Source organism: Chamaea fasciata, unplaced genomic scaffold (assembly GCF_029207755.1).
Source record: "Chamaea fasciata isolate MVZ Bird 193981 ecotype frontalis unplaced genomic scaffold, bChaFas1.0.hap1 SCAF_9, whole genome shotgun sequence".
Taxonomy (NCBI): Eukaryota; Metazoa; Chordata; class Aves; order Passeriformes; family Sylviidae; genus Chamaea; species Chamaea fasciata.
In genome coordinates this window covers 18,497,686-18,520,361 of record NW_027094094.1, presented here as the reverse complement: position 1 = coordinate 18,520,361, position 22,676 = coordinate 18,497,686, and the positions used below count along the sequence as shown (strand labels likewise).

The window sequence follows — 22,676 nt, the reverse complement described above, 5'->3', positions numbered from 1 at the left end:
CACACATGGAATGACATTTTTATCTTATCAATGCCCAGAATGATTGTGAACCTTTTATTTCCAAGTTCATCACTCTGAAAACTTCAGGTTTAAGAAGTTTCAAGTGGACTACACAAAATGGATTCCCTCCAAAGGTGAGATTCTTGAAGTTACTTCTCCCTCTTTCAGTGATCATCTTTCTTTTTTCATCCACCTTTTGACTGTCATTCTCATAAGCTGCTACCCCTTGACTGGACTGTAGCATAGATCATTTTAATACCACAACCAAGTAAGTAGCTGAGGACTTTGACAAGACAAGGACCATGACATTTGATTACCCCAGATACAATGTGGTGGGATTGCTTCTATTTTGGTGGTTTGTCGTAGGTTTTTTATTAAGCTCTTTATACCAGAACACTTCATGCAACTTATGCTTATAAAAATATTTCACAAGCGTTAGGGGAATGAAAGAAGAAAGTCTTCCAGCAGGTATATTCTTCCAAAAGCAGCTTCTGCAGTGGCTACATAATCATTAGAGGTGTTTCATGCATTTACGGAACTGCCTTTACAGTGTATCAGCTGGAGAGGAGGAAGGTTAGTACATGCCATTTGTTGGGCATCTGTTTTGCCTTTGCTAGTACACCTGTAAGACTTCAGGAGAATTATTTAAAGCACACAGTGTTGGTCACACTATTCCTAATGAAGTTGGTGGGAATTCTTCCCATCACCTTCAGTATGAACGGATGAGAGCTAGTGCTTGTGGAAAAAAAAATTAAATAAATATACCCTCCCAACAGAGCCCAACTTTTAGTTTAGGAACACACTGTAAGAGGGAAGTTATTTTGTGCATTTATGACAACATAAACAAGAATAAAATTTAATATTTATTAGAATTTCTTCCAGTAACAGCATTCAACATCTTAACAAAGCAAGTTGTGAAGTCTTAAAAAAATCTAGGATTACAAAAAAAGTTAAAATAAGTTGTTTCTTATATTTAATGGCAACAAACAGGGAACCTTCTATTTAAAAACAAACTTGTCATATAAACAGCAGTATTTTAAGAAAATGTGATTGATATGTAATTTTCAGAATGGACACACAATGTACGAATATCAATCAGAATGAAACAGAGGGGTGGAACACACTATCCCCTTGAAATCTCAAAACAGGCTCTTTGAAGAAAGGGGAAGGAGGAGGATCTTTCTAGTGAAATAACTTAGAAGATACCACACAATGGACAAAAACAAGAGTACAGAAGACATTACATGACACCCTCATTACAACACCCCCTCAACTCTGGTTATACAGTAAAGTTAGTAAAGTGCATCTTTAAAGACTTGTCTAGTGAAATAGCTTTTCCAAATATAAAACACAACACGTGCAGTAACAGTTAAATCATAGTGTAAGTCTTTAGAAACTAATTTTTAACCTTTCATTCATTCAAGAAGAAAAGTTTTAACTGCAGTAGTGTTCACATTATTCTTCGATGCATCCTCATGTGCTTTTGTTACTTGGCAAATCCTTAAATATGGAGCATGGCAAAATTATGCAGTTTAAGCAAGTGCTTCTCTCAATTCAATACAATTCTTCAACAGCAGAGTGGCCACATGCAGCACAACCATGTCAAATTTTGGGAAGCTTTGGTGCACTAATGATGGGATTGGTCTCCTGTAAATACCTCCGTCCCGCACTCTTGTAGTCGTAGGTGCAGGTGTGAGTCTCTGCATAGCGGTGTGTTGCACAGAAGTTGTTTCCACATCTGAAGAATCAAGAATATTACAAGTTACAAGCTTTTAGAAGCTTTTAATGCTCTGTCATGCTGGGAGCCATTTTGCTTAATCATGTCTTAAATGACAGAGCTGTTTGAATTGTTATCATCTTTGACTTGTAACGTTAACTGGTGGGCTACAAAAAAATGACATTTTTCACACTGAATGTTTTAGTTCTGACCCAACCCAGTCTATTCAGCTGGAAAGCTAAGCAAGATCAGTACTCCAAGAACCAGCAAGCACGAATCAAATGCACTTATAAATTAAGAATGATGAGCTTTATTTTACTTTCTTTCTTTCATTTTTTAAGGATCTCACACAATATTAGTTGGTAGAATTCAGAGGACAAAACCATGGACAGTAATTCCCTTGGGTGAAATCCATGTAATGCATTTCAACTCAAAACCATGACGTCACTTAGACAATCAAAACACAGTTGCTTTCAGCACAACTTCTGCCTGGCATAAACTCAAATCAGCCATTTAAGATTATTAAATACAGATTTAGTCATCTGTTGAGACATCAGACAATTACAGGGAACATAACTTCCTGTAGGATTTCAAAAGGGTTCATCTATCCAATACCAGCAGCAATTTTAATGAGTTAAGATCAAGTTTGCTTCAAACTTGACAGCTCTGCAGCTAAGAGTCTTACCAGGAGAAAAGCATACTTTGGATGTTGTATATGATGTGGAAAAATGCTTTACCTGGAGACCCATACTGGTGTCCTGTTGCCTGATTATTTAAGAGAGATGCTTCTTGACAGTAAAACACACCACTCAAAATCAGAATTCTGTTGACATGGATTAAGCGTTACCCATCGAACTCATTATTATCCCCTATTTATTTATTTATCTGGGTTCATAATAAACTCTGCAGCTGTTCCTGAGGCTTTGAGTGCCTGGAAAAAAATTTGCTTTTCTTTGGTTCTTGGTCCCATAATCACAATTTTTCTCATATGACTGTATTCTCTATTTGGTTTATGCGGCTTTCTAGTAAAAGGTCCTATGGTTGCTCCTTCTGAAATCAAAACAAATGCTATTCTTGGAGATGAGCCACTTCCCCCTTCATTTTTAACCTTAAGCAAGCTGCTTAGTTACTTTTAGAAGAGCTTGCAGCTATCTGATCATCGGGAAAGTGAGTGGTGTCCAAAACTGTTCCAAAATCAGAGACTGAAGAGTCAGTAAGAAGACAATTCCTCACCCTGAAATTCTCTGTATGATTCCCCAGTGGCAGTTCTTTTTCATTTTGCTGTTACTGGCGTGAACCAAGATCAGCCCCAAATGCAGCTCTCACAGTGCAGCTGTTCCCAACCTAGACTACCTCATAGGAAACAATACTAAGAAAAAAATATTTTGTGGGGAAAAAATACTTCGAACACTAAGATTAACAGAGGGAGCGGGGTTTTCTTCTGTGGTTTCTGTTGCTGAGGTTTTTTCGTTTGTCTGGGGATTTTCTGTTCCTTTTTTTTTTACAGTTTCCTAAGACCACCACCAAGCACCAGGTCTCACAGTGTTGTCTAGGAGAAATGATTTGGGGAACCAGCACTCTGTTGTTGTATTTGAGATGCTCTGAATGCTCAAAGGTGACTGAAATCTTGCAAAAAAACTGAACACACAAAATCAAGAATTTGTTGAATACAGATTTGTATAAATTCACAAACTGCGAAGATGTGCAGCAATAGGGAAAAATCTGAGGGAGATTTCTGAGAAACTATACCAAACCCAGTTTTTCCTCAACTTAAAGGTATCCTTATTGATGAGAAACTTTGCAGAACATGTATCTGTAGAAAGCTCTTCTCCTGCCAGAATAAATGTCATTGTTTTTGTTCTTGTTCATTTGTAATTGTTCATAAAATGTCATCGTTATCTTGTTAGTTTCCTGGTATCTTCCATTCTGGTACCTTTTATTTCTTGACGTTCCTGGAAGAACATACACCTCAAGAGCAGAACAGGGGCAACATTCCTGAGTTCTAATTCCTGCAGTTTTGCTGAACTGAGAATTGCAACTTTTTTGAAGGTTGCCTTTTGATATACTATGCTTAAGGAATATCATGCAGCAAAGAAAACTTTTTGGTTAACTCAGCTATCGATTTGAAGTAACATCGGTTATATACTCAGCCTACCTGCACTCATAGCTGGTTGCCAATCCGGTTTTCTTACCACAAAGAAAGCAGTGCTTTGAAATTTTCTTTTTTGCTTGAATTAAGCCATTCACAGGTGGAAGATGAGTTGCTTCACCTGCTTTCAGAAGTAAAAAGACAGCAAAGACATTTTAACTAATTCACAAACTAGTCAGATGTTCTTTTTTTGAAATACAGATTTATTTTGCATTTTTTAGGATACCTCAGGTGGGAACCCCAAAGCCTAAAAAGAGAGGGAAAAATAAACCCTGAAAACCAAAACAGGCAACACACCTAAGCCTATGAACTGGAAGAGGCATCACAATGGGCAGAACTGTTATTTTGAACACCCCTTAAAAATTCACATAAGTAAGAAGTTGCAGAACAAATCAAGGAACATATCTCTTAATGGTGTTCCCAGGTGTAAAATGAACACACTCAGAGTGTCACTGGGAAAGCACTGTGCACAATGGCTTTACAAAGAATCAACTGGGCAATACAGTACCTAGCATCCAATATATTCAGTATACTAGTTTTCCAAATAAGTTTAAAATCTTGCTGGTACTCCATAATTGCAAGAAAAAAATAGTATTAGACTACAGGCCTCTACTTAGCTGTATGTTTACATTAGGCACTTTGCAGATGTTTGTAAAATTTCTATACTTAAAAATTTACTTCACTTTTACTTTCTGCCATGTAATTCTTGGCTGTTGCTTTATTAACTAGAGATCATGTAAAGAAAAGGCTTCTTCTTTTTTCTTCTCCCTTCCCTCTGCAGAATTAAGTTCTTTGTCCACAACTTGCTAAAGTGTTTCCCACATCTGGATCAGTAAAGTGAGCAATGCATGCTCTCAAACATGCTTTCAGTGTTTCTACTACTATATTGTCAGGATGTTCCTAAAAAGTTATCTCATGAGTTCACAAATACTTTTTGTCCAGCACACCTTTAATCCCAACAGTCATTTCTTAGTTGAATGCAACAGACTACACTCAATAGTAGCACCAGGCAGTCACTACACATCACAGTCATCACTACCAACCACTCCCACCCCATTCCTGTTTAGCACTGAAACCTCTGGGCAACATTTGTCCAGGCTAACCATTTCATTATCTAAAAGCACACAGTTTCAGAAGTATCAGTTAGCCCAGTTTGTGAAAGAGACAGAGCTTGAAGACAGCTGGTTCTGAGGATGTGCTTGAGCAAAAAAAACAATACACTTGTCTCCACATTTACATCCCTTCAGCAATTGCAGTGAAAAGTGATCTGTGCTTTGGCCAGTTATACAACAGATCATTACCAGCCACACCTCTCTCAAGAGCCTGCATGGTATGAGCACACTAACTCATATCTGGCATCTTTTGGAGAATACACTTTTGTCTGATGTAAGATTCACCAGAGGAGTATCTTCTTCACAGTCCTATCCCAAGTGCCTCAGGCGTTAGTGGGCTTCCCCATCCTGCAGACAAGGTTCTCAGGGTATCTATCATCTCTGCAGCAGCAAAGGACAGACCTGTTTACTGACTGACTGCCCAGTCAAAGTTGCACCCACAGCTGTGAAACAAAGGCACAACCTACACTTTTAGCAGCTTTTGCTCCAACATTACAATTACATAATTTTTTCTGTTGCAGCTGCTATTTGAACATCTACTGTCTAGCTCATTTTCTATACCTGGATCTGGAATATATTCCTACCTCTTCCTAAGGTCATGCAGAAAGAAAACGAAAATTGCTACCTGCTAGTCAAACATACGTAGAAGAAAAATTAAATGTGCTGAAAATCCTTAGCCCACTATCTTAAGAGCTTTAAAAGCATTAATTTAGACAATTTCTTTCCTCACAATAGAATTAATCACATTAGCAATGTATCTATGCATAACACATCCTTTTTCAGTAGATGTCAAACATTAAGCACTCCACAGTCACCAAGGCTAGGGTGGAAAGAATGACGACCAGCACAAAAAAGAGTGAAAAATCTGCACTATATCAGTGTTCTGCAGCACCCATGGCATTATTGCTTCCTCCCTACTTTTTTTGTACTGAAGACAATGCTACTGATAAATGTGGCTCTGATCTTAGTAGACTCGGAAGTACTGACAGAATTGATAATTTCAAAACTTCACCACAGAAACTCACATTTAGATCTACAGATGATGTGCAGGATTCACTAAGTATTAGAAAAGCTAAGGAAGAGCTGCAGTTACAGTCCACCTAAGATCTGGATGCCACCTGCATGTTTAAGAATTGCTTAAAATATTAGAAGCTTAACTATGCTATAGAAGTGTAATACAGCAAGGACTCTAGAAGCCAAATGCCTTACAAAGATAAACTATTTTTGTCCTGTCTATGTGATATATCAGGAAAGATTAAAGAGTCATCTTTAATTATTATATAAGTTACTTACCTACTCTTTTCCCTACAGCTGCCATACTTCCATTCATTCCAAGCCCATGCGCAGACTAAAAAAAAAAAAAAAATTTCCACAAGGAAATTACTAGCAGATGGAAATTAAATGAAAACATAGGTAGTCTGGTATCAGCTTATTTGATATCAATGTTTTATCAATCTACCCACGAAGAGTCCAAGATCACTTCTGTACACAAAGTTACAATTCTGCAATATAAAGCCTTACCCTCAATGGCTATTTAATATATCTCCCCACACTTCAAAATACACCAAAAAACCAAACTACATTAGAGAGCAGAAGCTTGGCACATATCATGCCAGCCACTGCACACACTTTGGAATAAATGACAATTAGCGAGCAGAAGCCAGATGACACTTCTAACACACACACATTCATAACTATCACTACAATAACCCGTATTTTCAGTTATGAACTGAACAACCACTTTAATCTTAATGAAAAATTACTTCTAGGACCTGTTTAGATAAGCAGGCAGTTTAGATATCATCAGCCATTCAGGAAACACTTTAAGACAATCAGGGATTTAAGTACACCTCCCACAGCCCATCTGCCTCTCCGGACAAGACACACACACACACACACACACACACGCAAGCAGTAGTTTTGTCACATCAGTATCACAAAAACAGGAAAAACTTTGATTTCTTTGGATGTGTGCATACTCACTAGAATATATTCAGCAGCTTCATTTGGAGGAGCAGTTTTCCTAAAGCTTTCTTCCTGAAAATGCTGCAGGTTTGTAGGTAGTGCAATACCAGAAGTCCGAAACCTGTCAGTCCCACAGGAACTCTGTAAACTTTCCCTGTTTGTGCTTCGGGCCAGCGAAGCCAGAAATCCTAAGTTACTTACAGAACTCGCAGGTTCTTTGGATGCCCTGCTAGCCACATCTGTGATGTCCCTAGCCTCTGCTTTAGAAATTCCATCAGGTCTTTTGCCAAGTGACTCTACTTTCACACTACAAAATCTAGTGGTCCTAGAAAAAGAGGAGTCTGCTATACTACGTACTTCCAACGATCGAAGCACATTTGGGGAGGCTGTAGATCTCAAGTTACCAGCCTCAAAGCATCTGGGCTGTGCTTGTGGTTTCAGAGAACTGTGATGTGCCACTTGCGCTGAGTACCGGAGCGGAGACAAAAGCAGATTTTTCTGAGGACTTAATTCACGAGTACTGAGAAGGCCAGTCTCCATTGCTGCCGTGCTCAGCACTCTGCCAATAGGTTTTCTATGCTGCTCTACAACCTTAGAATCTTTGTCTCCATCAGGCAGCTCGAGCTCTGGATTCACCTTTCCTATGTCATAGATCTCACTACACTGTTCAGCAGTGCTTGCTTCTGTTAAAAAAGCAAAAGCATCTGGTTCAGGTAGATGTTCTTCTTCTGTTCCATACAGTTCCACGTTTGTTAGATTTGGAAACAAAACAGCATCCTCCTCACTTGCTGAGGTCCCATTTTCAGATGCTTTTTCTGAATTTGCAGGCAGAGATGAAACAGGAGTCAGAATACTATTTGTAGGTAGTTTTGCATTTTCTAGTTCAACGCGAGATATTTTCGGTGGTAACCTGATGCTACTGACTGGCTGAGACCAAGAGTTGCTCTGCCAGGTGTCATCTTCCTTAAGGAAGTGATTAGCTGTGGATGGCATCGTTCTGCCAGCAGTGGCCAAAGTAGCCAAGGCTGAAAGTGCATTTTGGGGAGATTCTGACTGGTGCAAATTCCCCGGAGGAGGTAGGCACGGCTGTCCGATGTGGGGGAGCACTCTGAGGAAGCGGTGACGAGCGGCAGCCACCGAGCCGCTGTATGGGCGAGGAGTCACGGGAGGCCGAGGCTTCACTTTGACAGTTTTCTTAGGCTGTTAAAAAAAAACCAAAAAGAAGCCCAACCAAAATCAAAAAACACAGATACAACAACAGTTAGTATTTGAATTCCAGTTGCACTCAAAAGAGCTGACTGAAAACATATTTTGAAGAATTCAGACAGTGTAAGGCCAGGAATGACTAGATCATTCTTTCTATTCCCTCATATGTTACTAGCCACCAAGACCTCACCCCAACATCCGAGTAATAAAATCAAAGATTATAGTCAGGAAATGTTTTCAATAAATAGGTGATGTATCAGAGAAATTGAAAAAGGAAGCCAGAATGCCATCAAAGTTATCCAGAGGAGCTTTACGTCTCAAACACAACAAAAAATGTAAGGAAGTAAATCTCTTCATTTTACATCTAGGTAATCTAGTCACACATGAGCACCAGTTTAATGTTTTATTTTCAAGATAATATCATTCCTGTATTTAACTTTATAGGATTTTCAGTTACAGTATATCTAATGAAATTTCATTTTAAGAGAAACATTGACTTTTACCAGAGCAGTACTGCAAAACAATGCTACTTAAAGTATTGGAAGAAAAAAACCCAAACAAAACCACAAAACCCACCCACCCAAAAAAATGCACCCTTGCAAATAAATCCAGGAGTAGTAATGAATTCTTTGAATGAGGGCAGGTAGGTCCAAGGAATGCCAATACCCCTCAGCAGAATGCTTATACAATAGTATTTACATAAACAATAGTTGAGAAATCATCTACCCTTGATAACTTGACTTCTCAATGTGGCAGAGTATCTGATCCGCTTTTTAGAAAAGCACAAGGAAAGCCCAAGCCATTTTATGACAGAAAAATTGAAATCACAATTTCACCTTTTTACTCAGATTCATGTTCTCCATCTTTGCCTTGAGCAGTTTCATTTTATTCATAGTAATTGAATTCTCAATAATCTGCTGGCCAGAAGGTGATGCCTCTGTCTCATCTTCATCATCAGCATATAAATTATAAACTGAACCACCACTGAAAATAAAAGAAAGTTTGTATTCACCCTCTAATGAAGTAATTTAATTACATTTTCATGTAGAGTATTCTCACAACTAGGAAGTCATATCCGTAGTTGATCTGTTGACAAAACATTATGTAAAACTGTATGCAAAGATATTTCAAATCCATTTATCCATATAAGCATCCCTTATAAGGGCAAAGTGATGTTGCTGAAATCTGAACATAGCGACGCTTCTGGGAAGTTGTTACATCATATACAGTTGGTTCACACTCACTATATATTTTCCCCACAGAGGGGATATCCAGTTCCACAAATGTCTCCTGAAGATATGGCCAAAGCTGTTAAGTGTGTGACTCAGACAACAAGCTGATCAGTTTTCCAATTAACCAGACACTGGCATGGAAGGAAAAGTCCAAATTTCTATCCATCCTGAGGGGTGTTCTCACCATAAATGGAAATGGAGGGGTCACCCATGTGGATGTGATATTCTATTTCTCCTTTTCAAAATAAAAAAAAAAAAAAGAAAAAAAAAAGAAAAAAAAAGAGATCAGTTTAGGTTTCCAAAGATTCCAGAGTCTCACATTTGGAAAAAAAAATAAATAGATTAGAATTGCTAATCCCAAGACAAAATATTTTAAGTCAGTAGTCACTGGAAGTTTATAGCATGACATTTCCTGCTTCCATTCTGCATTCTAACAGAATGCAAAACCTCAAGGTTTTAAAAATCACCATCTAACTTATCTTTCCTATAAAACAATGAAGCATTGATCAGTAACACATTCAACATTTGACAGTGAAATGAAAGAACCATTAGGACTGCCTAATTCATTACAAACTGATGCATTTTCAACACTGTATGTAGCACATTTTAAAGAGCCTTTTAGTTCTTCCATTAGGTTGTCAGCATCTAGAAATCACAAAAACCAAGCAATTCCCCTAATTCCCTCGTGTTCACACAAATGTCTTATTAGATTTAGCTCAAGTTTCTACTCTCCAAAAGAGATCAAGGAAGAACTAAAAGTCACATGGAAGTCAGTACCAAAAAGAAAGTATCACTAATTAGAGCTGGCATCTTACCTGGTTCTTAGAAATATTCTGCTGCCTTGAGAGCCAGCATTTTTTACACTGACTTTCCAAATACAGTTCCTAAAATTTAACAAAATTCCAAAGCAGCACAGCTGGGAAACAGTGTGAAGAGCAAGACAGCAACAAATTCAAACCAAGAGTCAGCAAAATAGACCAGCCATTTCTTACAAAAACCTGAATAATTCCATATGGTGACAGTCAGCATGCATATTACATACACATACTACTTCTGGTAAAAACCTGACTCTAAAAAAATAATTTCAAAATTTTATCTTTACAAAGGTTTACATCACCAAGTCAAAAGAATTTGTTGAACATCCCTTCCTCCTAGGTAAGGATAGAAAGCAAAGTGGTACGTCTCATGTTTGGACGGTTTTTGATTATTTTTAATGCAAAAATAATTGTTATCTTTTTGTTCCAATTTCTGACAAATAGGGGCAAAAAACACACACCAATTTAAAAAAAAAGGAGTGACAAAAAGATTGTTTGCTTAGTGTGATTGTAAGATTATAGAAGTTGGACAGGGAGTTTTGATATTAATGATATTTTCAGCCCATTTTACGAGTAAATTTTAAGTTTTCTCTGTCTATAGGAGTCAACATTCCTGAGCTCTTCCTTGTAAAATGCACAAAAATCATTAGCTTGCTGAAACCATTTTGCACCAGTGCCTGCCAGTCCTCCACCACAACTTCAACACTCTTCTAACCCAGAGACAAGGATCACTGTATGCATTTATACTTTTGTCAAGTTTTAACCAGTAACTCAACCACAGATAAAATCATCTGGAGAACTATGAAACAGAAACAAAATCCATGTCTCATTTCCAAATTTCAGTCAATGAATTCTGCTCCAGGTATCAGCAATGTGAAAAAGGATGATAAACAAGTGCCTCAAAATGCTTAGTTGCAATATACCCACACATCTGAACACATCTGTCAGTACGGAAAATGGAAAACAGTAGTACTCAGAGCAACCCACAGCTTTACTCTGTAAAGATCAAACAAAAAGGTCTGATTTGCTTCCATTCTCTCCTCCCTTTGCTACTTTTTCCACTTCCCACAGTCTCACCCAGCCATGACACACTCAAGAATTAGGATTTCCTTCCCCTCCAAATTACTATCTGCCTTAGCACAAAAGCTAGTAAGTGAACTCCCATAGAAAGCACAGAAAAACAGAAACAAGTTGAATATTTTCACTCAGGTGGCTTCCAACTCAACTGGTTCACTTGACCAGTGCCAGCACATTTCTTATACCCAATGTATTTGACTTTCCTACGTGCTGCTGTGCTTTGAAAGGCCTACCTAGGTACCTTGCAAGAGCCAAATGAGTGCGGTTTAATTCCTCCCATTTGCAATGTTTAGCTCATCTCAGTAAAATTACTATTAAATCTGTATGTTAGGATTACTCAATGGAAAAGTACAAAGACTTTCAGACCACCATCTAAACTAATTTTAAATGGTGAAAAAAAAAAAAAATCAACACACACACACTAAAATTTGAACATGTAGGCACATACCAGGGAGCCATTCTATAGAAAAACAAAATTTCAAGCTCCTTATGACAACTCCTTACACCAACCCACAGTACAGCATCCACAGTCCTAGCTTTCTGAATGGATTTTGATGTTCACTAGAGCCAGAGGTTAAATAGGAACAAAGTGGTAACAGGCAGAACAAGAATTACACCAGTCTGTTCATCTTTCCAGACCTGTATCTAGCCCAGTGCAGCAGCCAGGTTCTCAGTTCTTAACCAATTATGCTTTTATAACCTATTTCAAACAATACCATATGTGGCTATTTACTGAAAGAGTACAGGGGCTGAAAGATAAAATCACAGATCTAAAATATTTGTATCTTTTCTCTTCCTTGTATATCAAACAATAGGTTTTTCTACTCTGTATAACAATGTGAGAATTCAATTATGATATTTCTTTCAGTCAGTGTTTTTTAAGTATGGATGTCTTATAAAAAATTTTAACAGTACTATCACTCTGAATATAAACCCAATACAAAGCTCTGGCTTTCCCTTTACAAACAGAAACAAGAATAGTCACTTAAAGCAGCTTGAGCCTTGGAGAAAACACAACTAGTCCCCAGAAAATGGAGTCCTTTCCTCACAGCTGTACAAATATTAAGTTCTTGAGAGGATAAAAGTACCTACCAAAAAGCTGCAGTATAAAAATAGAATGGAAAAATTTTTATAGATATCAATTTTTTGGAAATTTTAGGAAAAAGACTACCAAACTGTTTACTACTATTACTATGTAGTAGGTGAAGTGATACACCTGTCCTTCTGATGATGAAATCACTGGCTTCTCAGCAATTGACATAAGCTTGGTAACTCAACAGCAGCTAACCTGAGGCCTAATTACATCCAAAATCTGGCTCTATTGGTCATTACTTCAGTACATTAAAAATATAAGACATAAAACAAAACACAGAAAAGCCTCCCAACCAAAATCCATACAGAATCAAAAAAAACCCCATCCCAGAAGAACCACAACAAAACCACTCCTCCCTTCAAACCAAACAACCACTCCATAAAAAACAAACTAAAAAAGCCCACAGGATTTTGCACTGCCAATCTGCTATCTTCCTGACAAATCATTTAGTCGAGTTACACCCATAGGAAAAAAAAATATTATGTGAACCGGGAAACGTTTACAAAACTAAACAACTGCCTGAAGATGTTAGAGGAAGTGCTTAACCAAAGTTTTTAATATCTAATAAAATATTGATTTGACTTTCCTGCAACATGTTCCTTTTCAGAAAGGGCCAGAATGTTGAGAATTGCCTGAAGTATGAAGACAGTTTTATCTCATTATATTAATGCACACAGTGATAAGAGAACCATCAGCACAACCACTGACCACAAAGCACTACTGTGCTGCTAGACAGTTACAACAATTTAATAGCTCTTAGGGAATAATTCTTGCAATATGCCAGATACTCCTTTGATAAAACTAACAAATACAGCTGAAAATTACACAGCAACCTGCTTTTGAAGAATAATATAAAGATTAAAACCAACTTTACCTCAAAGACTCAGACAGTGGCGTTAAAGTGCCATCGCCCCGGTCAACCACACGGAAGAAATTCAAGCGATCTCCTTCTCGATACACTAAGAAGGTAACTTGTTTGTTGGATGGCCCTTTCTCCCACATCTTGTCTCTAGCAGGATCCATGTATTCAGCCATTTCCCTGATAGGATCTTTCACGGGAACTAAAAAGATCAAAAAATCAAAATAAAACCAAAATATTATGATTGTTGTTTTGATCACCTCTGAGAGCTCAGCTCAGTTTATAACAGGAATTCCCAGCCTAGAAGATATGCTGAGTTTTTTTCCAAGTGAAAATTATCAAGGGAACTTCTTCATTTTCACTCCTATACAGATGATCCACATAACCAAGTTTATGGTCTGACTCTAGCAATGCTTGATTCTTATTGACCATATTTTACAAATTATGTGTATAATGACATTCCAGGATAATTTTTTCTTCAAGTGAAGAACTGCTGATTTTATGACTAGATGATTCTTTATGTACAAATATACCTCATTTAAAAGTAAATAAAGTGCACTTGATATGCTAAGTAAGAAAAGATGGGGAAACCCCTCCCCCCTTTTTATTAAGTGTTTTTCCAATTAATTTGGAAATTAATTAATTTATGCTTACTAAGAGAAGATCTTTACAGTTGTAAGATGTTGCATGAAAATCACTTCAACTTCCTTAACACCTACCTCTTCTGGTGTTAACAGGTCCACCTCGCATAGCCAGAACCAATTTCAGAGTGCAGCCTTCTGAAATGCTGTAAATAACAACAAATAAATTTTATAGCATTTTCTGTTGTTCATGCTAGCCATTGGTTAGAAACATTAATTAGAAACATAATTTTATTCTATACTTACTTATAATCATTCAAACAATAGTCATCCTTCAGTTCCATATTATTCCAAATTAAGTGCTGCTGAGAGACAGGAATACCTAAACAAAAGAAACAAACAAATGACTTAAAATTGGAGCTTGGTAAGAGGGCTTCTGGCGAGTTTTGATTTTTGAAAAGTGTGGGGCTGATGGCCTGAAACTGGATCACAGGAGAAAGAAGAGAAGAAGCAGGACAAGACAAGCACCTGTGCGGTCTTCAGCCATGACATCTAACCTCCCAATAGTCATCAAAACCAAAGATTTAGCCTTAGCTTTAGCTCACACACAAAGTTCAGTCTTTTGGCTCAGCAGAGGGTGTGTAGAAATGTTCAACTGCTTCAAGCTTATTGAATACTTGCTCTTTTTCCAGCCATTAGACAAGGGAGACTTTCTCCTTTTATCTGAACTTGAGAACTTGATGTCTCCTGACAGGAAAAACAGGATTAAACTTCTACCTACAAAACTGCTGAATAATTTAACCACAGACTGGTATTTTGTATTACTCACAGTACAGACACAGTCACATTAAGGTGACTGGTGGCAGCTCTATTACAGCAGCAAGACGTGCAAGTGTGTTTTTATTCCTGCTTGGTTTGGGACCTCAAAGTTGGCATGTACAGTTTACTACCACAGCAGATAATTAAACTTCATCCTACAAACACTTCTGTTTCATTCTCGGTGTTTCTTTAGGCCATCAAAGTGTTATTACTAATATCCAGTAATACTCGCTTTCAACTCAAGTTCTGGGATGATTTGGCTATTTTTTGTTAAAAGAAAGTAAACATACTGAATATTTATTCCTCATTAAAAATCTAAATTCTACACAAATAGAATCCAAATTCTACCCAATTTCTGCCTGCACAGTCAACTCAGTTAGATACAGATGTAACACACATGAAAAATAATAAGCAAAAGCTGTTACAACTTGAGGTCTTCACACATTTTTACTGGAATGCTACCATGTTCTGAATTTTGGATAGAATAAAAATGAAGTATGTTATGAAAGTATGAGACATCTCAGACTACCAAAATTAAAGAATCTTCCCTCCAGCATCAAAAAGAAGTTGTTCAACTTGTCTAGTGAAACCCAGGTAATTAAAATCTCACTGTGCATTCATGACAAATGTTAAATAAAATGTATATCTATGGAGACCAAGAACTACTTTTTCAAAAAATTCCAAACACTACTTCTCATACTAAGAAACAAAACCTATAAATACATTTTCCTAAAGGTTACATTTAAATAATCTTATCCTACATTTTTATTCATTGCATATTCACATACTTAAAAGGAAATGCAAGTGGCAGTGCTAAACAGTAAGACTTCCCTGAATACATCTGGCAGGAGGGGAACACAAAGATCAGAGTCTTTAAGATAGTTCCCAAAAACATCTAAGCTTTCAAAGGCTTGTGAGAATGCTTAGCAAGCTGTGGAAAGGACATCAGCCAAGTCACCCCTTCCTAGATACAGTAATAGCACCAAGCTCCCAACACCCATCACTGGCAAGGAAGAAAAGGGGGCAAGATCCTGGTTAAAGTCCAAGCACATTAAATAGACAAGTAGGAGACATCCCTGTGCAGGAGGGAGACTGCACTTTGGAGGATCTGTCATTGTTTTTCTTTAGGCTTCACAGAGATGACAATTTTATTTTTCTCACCATGGCTCATACCCAGATCCAGGTCTGAATGACCAACACAACTTTACTCCACTTGACAGCATGTAACATCTTATATCCCCTGAAGTCCACAGGACATTTATAAGAAGAATATGTTCATCTTTGCTATTCATATGCTAACATAATTGCTACTACACAGCCAGCTATTTATTTAATTGCTGGTTATTGGTGATGCTTCAAGTCAGCAGTGTAGGGAAAAGAACAAGCCGGCAATAGCCAGCGAGTTTACATTCAAGTTTTTGTGTTGTTTTGCACTCTTCTGATTACAAACAATCTGATTACTGTCTGCATTTGTTATGGTTTCAGCAGCCTCCAAGGAGCAATTTCCAATTACTCTGATAAACTGAGAGCGTATTTGTTAAAAAGGCTGGCTTGCAGCTGGCAGTACTGGAGTGAAACATGGTTTTGCTCATTCAACAATGACAATGTATTTTTGATGAAATGAACAGATGAAAAGAGGATACTCTGCTGTAACTGGAAACAGACACATCTTTATTACTTATTCCCTTTCATACTGCTTTCTTGGAATTCTGTATTTATACACTGAGGAAATAGTATGTGCTCTGTAGCTTCAGAGGCATCAAAAATATGTGTCGCCTGTCCCTTTTCTGGATTACAGGAAGGATTTTTTGAGGAGACATTTGCACATGAGATCAGCATGTACAACTGCCAACAATAATGGGAACTGTGAGACACCCATCCACTATACCCTCTTCCTAAGCAGCACATGATGGTATCACTGGCCTGCCCCAAATCAGTACTGAGAGGTAAGCAGAGCAATAAACTACATCTCAATACGCAAATGGAAATGAGCTGGCCAGGTGATGCTACAGGAGGACAGAAGAGTCTGCAGACTATCTATTGAAATGGCTGCAGGTGCACCGACAATGTGACCTACTGAAATGGGGGAAGGAGAGGAGAGAAGCAGCTCCACCAGCCTGTCTCTGAATCAGCCTATCACATACAGCCTTAAGCTTCCCTCCCCTACTCTTCTTTTTGGCATGCTAAGTAGGTTCACCACAGAAACTGATTTGGTCAAGTCTGAGACAGGAAAAAAAATCCCTGAATATTTCAGAAAAAACCCCTTGATTTTACATTGTGGGTATAAAGTTCCTATGTTTAAAAACGCCACATACATTTCACTGTCAAAATTCAAACTGCACTTATCTTTAAAATTCAATGTTGAAACTGCTGGAGCCTCTGTTTACAGAGAGGACACTGACAGTCGTATTTACCCCCACAAACTGGCTATATTAGTGAGAGGTGCAAAAGACCACAACCTACAGCAGCAGAAATGTTTTCCTAATTGTTAAACCCCTTAGCTTTCACTTGAATGACAGTAACTATGGCAGCATAAATGGAGTCAGCACTGACCTATTCTTTGTTCAAGGAGCTGAGTAAGAACAGACTAAAGACAGCAAATCACCAGTAACTGAATGCAGGCCAACAAAATCTCCTGACAAAGGTGATCTTACTTTACAGCTTCCAGATGCTGCTCAGGGCAGCCATCCGCTCTGAGCAGTCTTGCACTCACAGAAATGTTTTCCCAGCTCAGACAAGGCACAAGCTTAAAAAAATGCTTTATGAACTTCTCTATCAGCACAGTAAAGAGGCAAATGATAAAGCAAATAGAAGATGTAAGGGAAAAGTAGTAAACAAAAAAAAAGCAGGATTGGTTCTGTTAAAAATTCATGACACTTCTGCAATCCACTTACTTAAGTCCTGGCAGAAGCGCAGCTATTTTCTCTAACGCAAATAGTAATAAATATCATTATGACATACTCTGAATTCACAGAATATTGAAAGGAATTACAACATCCATATGAAGTCTGCTTGACATTGTTCTAGTTCCTTTTATTTAATGTGAAGCTGCTGTACACAGGCAGCAAAATAATGACAGCAAAAAGACCAAAGAAGAATAACTCACATTATGAAGTGAGTACACACATATACAACAAAATTATTACTGCATCTGTCGTTCCCTACTGAACACAAGGGAACACCTACTAAACATTGAAGTCAAGATGTACTCTGAAACCTAGTTCTCTTTTTCCCCCTTAAAAAAAATACAAGAACAAGAGAACATCTAAATTTTCACCTAAAAAGGTTGATATTTCCACATACACAGATCTTAAAATTCAGTTGCAAGTACTCACTGAACAAACCGTGACCAAGCTGTTTTTTTATTTTAAAGCTAACTATATAAATGAATGCCCTAACACTCCATATCAAAGAATTCAAATTAATTCCTGCAAGCTAATAACAATAATACTATCAGTACCACCACTAAAGCCCAAAGGCCACCTCCTCCCTTGAGACTCAATTCTGACATGCTTACAGGTATTATCTATGGTTCCTTTACAGATTAATTAACCACTACTACAAATATACTACCTGAATGCTCTGTCTATAAAACAGTGTAATAATCTGTGTTTCTAAATGAACACTAAACTCTGCCCAGCCCAGCAGCTACAAGGACTTGTGCAATGGAGAAAACAAAGACAGATCTCAGTTAAAAAAACTCATTACTTCCTCTTCTAATCCTGATTTTTTAAGCACTACTTGTGTTAAGGCTCAGTCTTTCATGCCACATTGAAATTCATATATCAACCTATTCATGTCCATGAACACTGATTAACAAGTAAAACCAATGAAGTAGGTGGCACTGCTAACAGCACTGTGTGTATATTCCAGCTTTTATGCCACCAGTAGAGACAAAGGGAGCTATTTCTTCCCAGGTGAACCATTTTAACGGGCTCAGTCAGTGAATCTGAGACAAGAATGATTTAACCCTGGGGCTCCAAAGTCAACACTACAACAAATCTCCTGCTTACTTCCCACAGAACATATTAGAGGACAAATGTCTGGATCTGATCCAAACACACATCAGGTATGCTATAACTTCAATTTACAAGGAGAAGACTTGTACTGAAATTTCATATGCATTAGAATCTGTAAGTTTTTATGTATATTCTTTACTGACTAAAACCACTGAAAACACATAGCTGGAGACATGGAGAGCTCTTTCTTAGTAAAGTACCAATGTCTAGTACAGCTGTCGAAACAAAGCCTTTGCATATCAGATCACTAGGAGGCATCAAGAATGACAAACAGTATCTGAAGCAGACAAAATTCCTAACATGCCATCCATATTATGCTTTTTTTATTATGGCGAAGACAGTCTACAGCTATTGATTTTCCAGCTGTTGACAAAGATCAATTTGTCTTATTTTAATTTTATTATTAGACTCTTAACAATCAGAGTAATATTTCAACAATTTGTTAACTTCTGACGCAATTCTAGATTTTTTAGTTGGAGCTTTCAGGTCTCAGCTCATTTTTTCCAAAACGTCTTTTTTTCTTTGCTTACATACTATCATCACAACATCCAAATGTAGAAAATACACATAACTAGGGACCTCATGTCGTCTTCCAGTACAGTAGGAGGCATTCTCCAACCAAACTGCAGATCAAACAAGAGAGATTCATACCCCGCGAAAGCTGACACGATACAATAATAAAAAGTGAAAACCAGCAGCACAAACAAGAACAGATTTAAGTTTTCTCTTTCCCAGGCTAAATCACAGCAAAATTACTTCTGCATTTTTGCTCCATCTGGGTAATTTACGCTCGAACTTGTGCATTATAATAGGAACTTTGTCACTGAAAAATCGTTAATTATTTTACATGCAATACCAACCCCAAATGCAACATAAAACTAATTTGTCATTGTGTATCTGTTTCGTCCACACCACTGATCAATTTGTTTTCACTCTGCCTCCCACAAATCATTAATCAGAATAGTACAAATATTTTAACTCTGCTATGGAGTATCAAAGTATTTCAACTGACTTCTTACAATTCAATGATAAGCACCAGTGAAGTCACCTTCCATTTTTAATGAAATTTACTTATTATTAATCCTATAGAGCAAGCAGCCAAACTATAATTACCTTACTATCCTAGAAACTACAACATGCAAGCAAAATTCCAAATAAGCATTATTATAACTTCATTACTGAGCTGTTTTTCTAACATGAAATGAGGATACTTTGGTAAGCTATAGGTGCAACTGAGTATGGTTATCCGCAGTCTCACATTTTGGACTACAAGGAATTCAAATCCCTCTTCCTCACACCTCCCACTGATCTCTTCATGTATCCTTTAATGCTCACTCCATCACTGATACTGCCCAGATAGCCTGCCTTCTTCTGTTCACTACTGCCTACGCTACCTTTTGATTCACTGCTAGTCAGTGTTCTACGCATATCTCCTACACCTGTATTCAATTACAGGTAGGAAAACCCCTTTCCTTCCCTTGTTTCACCTCTAGCCTCCAGGAGCATCTTGACAGGTTCTCTGACTTGTGATTAATTATGGCCTTGTCCACAGCAAACAAAAGCCCATCCACACAGCTGCACTATTGTACCTACACGGATGTAAGCTCCAGTCACCTGCACGGTGGAGCTTCTGCTGTGCGGATCTTACTAGTAAATAGTCCCCTCTGTTGCAATGCTTGTGTGTTTTAAGACTTGTGCCAGCTGTCTGGGTTTTTTTCCAACCGCTAGAGCAGATTTCCATAAGAGGAGGAGAGTGTCTTAGATTCCAGCATTATATTACATCTCCCAGAGGATGGGTTCCACACAGACAGAAGGATGAAAAACATTAATATACAGGTAGATTAGGAAAGGAGAGGATCCCTTCTATTAAAATTAGCAACTCTGATACTCTCACCTTCTACAGCTGTACAGTTCTTTAACCCTTCCAAAGTGAAAAAGAAAATAGAGGATGCAATGCTTAAACTATGAATATATAAATATTTCAAATCACATTATTTCATGCAAGATCATCCTCACCATAGAAGAAAAGAGGTAGGAGGGGACTAACCTACACCTGTTCGTGCAAAAGCATCAGGACTGGCCTCATAACTTACAGGAAATTTTCACTTTGCAAAATGTGTCAAGTTTATCACTGTAAGACAAAGCATTGCTCAACCAGATGTCTATCAGCAAAAGATCACTCACCTAAACAAAATTCAAATCAGTAACTCAAAGCTGCCTTTGGGATTTGCCTGCACTGCAGTTGCTCTTGTGACTGCAGTATCATAAAAAAACCATAAACTGACTAACCTAATCAGCAACAAACATAGCAGCAAATTTAAAGCATGCTCAGTTACAATGTACACGTATTGCATGGCTCAAATTTATAACCCTGCTAGTTAACAAACAACCTGGGTCGGAGAACCCACAGACTTTTTACAATTAACCTTAATAACTGTACACAGAAAAAAGCCCCAAACCAACCCACCAGAAGAGCAAACATACCAATTCCAACGAAGCCTAAGCCCAAAACTTATAGAAAATGGAAAGAACAGAAAAACAAGTCAACTTCAATTAAACCTAAGCCATAAGCCAAGCACCTAGTTTTTATACATATTGCCAACATGACATTTAAGTTTTGTGGTTTGACTTTAGCAATTACTATTTTTAAAACAGGATTTCTTCTAAAGTGATAAAATTTACACTGAAATAAGAGAGAATAGTACCTTCCAGTCTTTGAATTTTAGCTTTCACAGAAATAACTGTTTCAAAGGGGGAAACTCGCAGCTCAAAGCAGGTTCCTGTAAGCGTTTCAATGAAGAGCTCCATAGTTTCATAGAAAGGAAGTTTGTAGTGAAATGGTCCCATATTATCTTTATTAAAGAATGGAGGCTCTTTCCTGTTGGCCATTAGAAAGGATTTACAACTTCCTTGTAAGATCTGTCAGGAAACTACATTCCACTTCTAGCCAAGGCAGCTTTGAAGACACGTGTAGTGCGTTGCTGTTCATCTTTAGGATTTTTCACCTATAAAGCAAACAAATACAATTTTGACATCTAAACATAAGTGCTAAAGAGAAATTTATTTTACGTAAAATGGTTGTTAAGAAACATTGCGTTTTTACCTAGTTAGGGCAAGATAACCACAAATTGTACTACCAACGTTGTCGTTTTAGGGCTCTAGTGTCAGTCAGCATTCCAGACGCAACCTACTACCTTTGTTACTTTTTTTTTCCACAAGCGACATGAGAACCAGACGGCCAATAACCTCCTGACAAGCGCTGAGCCCTCCGCAGCGTCAGAGCTAGAGAAAAACTCCAGAAAGGCGTAAGAACAGGGACTGCTCCGGGCTCAGGGAGGCCAGTTGGAGGCGGTAGCTCAGGGGGGCCCGGCGCGGCACCGGAGCGGGGTCCGGACCCGGCGGCCGAACGGAGCGCCCGCGAACAAAGGACGGCGAGCAGCTGCCCCGTCCCCGCCGCGCCTCGGGCCGGCCTCGCACCCCGGGCTGGCCGCCCCACCACCGCCCCGGCCCCGCTTCCCCACGGGACACGCGCCGCGCCGGCGGGACCGGGCCCGGGCGGTTCGAGCACGGCGCCTCCGCCCCGCCGCCCTCGGCGCTGCCGCCGCAGGGTCCCCCCGCAGGAGAGACGCTCCCGCGGGCCCGGAACCCGCCGAACGAAGGCGGGGCCTCACCTCACCTGCCGCCGCCGGGCCCGCTCGGGGGGAGACACGGTTCCTCTCCCCCCGCGCCGCCCCGCCCGCCGCAGCTGCCGGAGCCGGCCGGGCCCGGCGGGACGCACGGACCGGGAGCGCAGCCGGAGCCGCCGGGAGGGCAGGACCGGGAGGTGCCGTCCGGCAGCCCCCGCGCTGCCCCGCCCTGTGACAGAGCCTCCCGCGGGCCAATGGGGCGCCCGCTCTCACGAACCTCGGCCAATCAGCGCCCCCAGGGGGCGGGGCTCGCGGTGCCTCAGGGGCGGGCGCCCGCCGGGCCGCTTGTTGTGGTCGTTAAGACGCGGGGCGGCAGCGCGTGCGCAGGGAAGGACCCGGATACGCT

At 39.1% G+C, this 22,676-nt stretch overlaps 1 protein-coding gene across 1 annotated transcript; it reads right to left on the bottom strand.

Annotated features, from left to right (window-relative positions):
• Positions 1 to 845: 845 nt before the first annotated feature.
• On the bottom strand, positions 846 to 22,466 carry ZFAND4 (zinc finger AN1-type containing 4). The gene is made up of 10 exons (XM_066191905.1): positions 22,321 to 22,466; positions 21,350 to 21,649; positions 14,113 to 14,188; positions 13,945 to 14,012; positions 13,241 to 13,427; positions 8,986 to 9,178; positions 6,962 to 8,143; positions 6,272 to 6,326; positions 3,873 to 3,987; positions 846 to 1,738 (listed from the first exon to the last, which is right to left on the bottom strand). Exons 2-10 carry the CDS (start codon positions 21,531 to 21,533, stop codon positions 1,603 to 1,605), a joined length of 2,196 nt encoding a protein of 731 aa, XP_066048002.1. The 5' UTR covers positions 21,534 to 21,649; positions 22,321 to 22,466; the 3' UTR covers positions 846 to 1,602.
• Between the last annotated feature and the right edge of the window lie 210 nt (positions 22,467 to 22,676).

Coding starts and splice junctions, on each gene's coding strand:
- ZFAND4 (XM_066191905.1), bottom strand. CDS start 21,533: ATGGCCAACAGGAAAGAGCCTCCATTCTTTAATAAAGATAATATGGGA. Junction 3,988..6,271: donor AGCTGTAGGGAAAAGAGTAG/GTAAGTAACTTA, acceptor TTCTGAAAGCAG/GTGAAGCAACTCATCTTCCA. Junction 1,739..3,872: donor GCAACCAGCTATGAGTGCAG/GTAGGCTGAGTA, acceptor TTGATTCTTCAG/ATGTGGAAACAACTTCTGTG.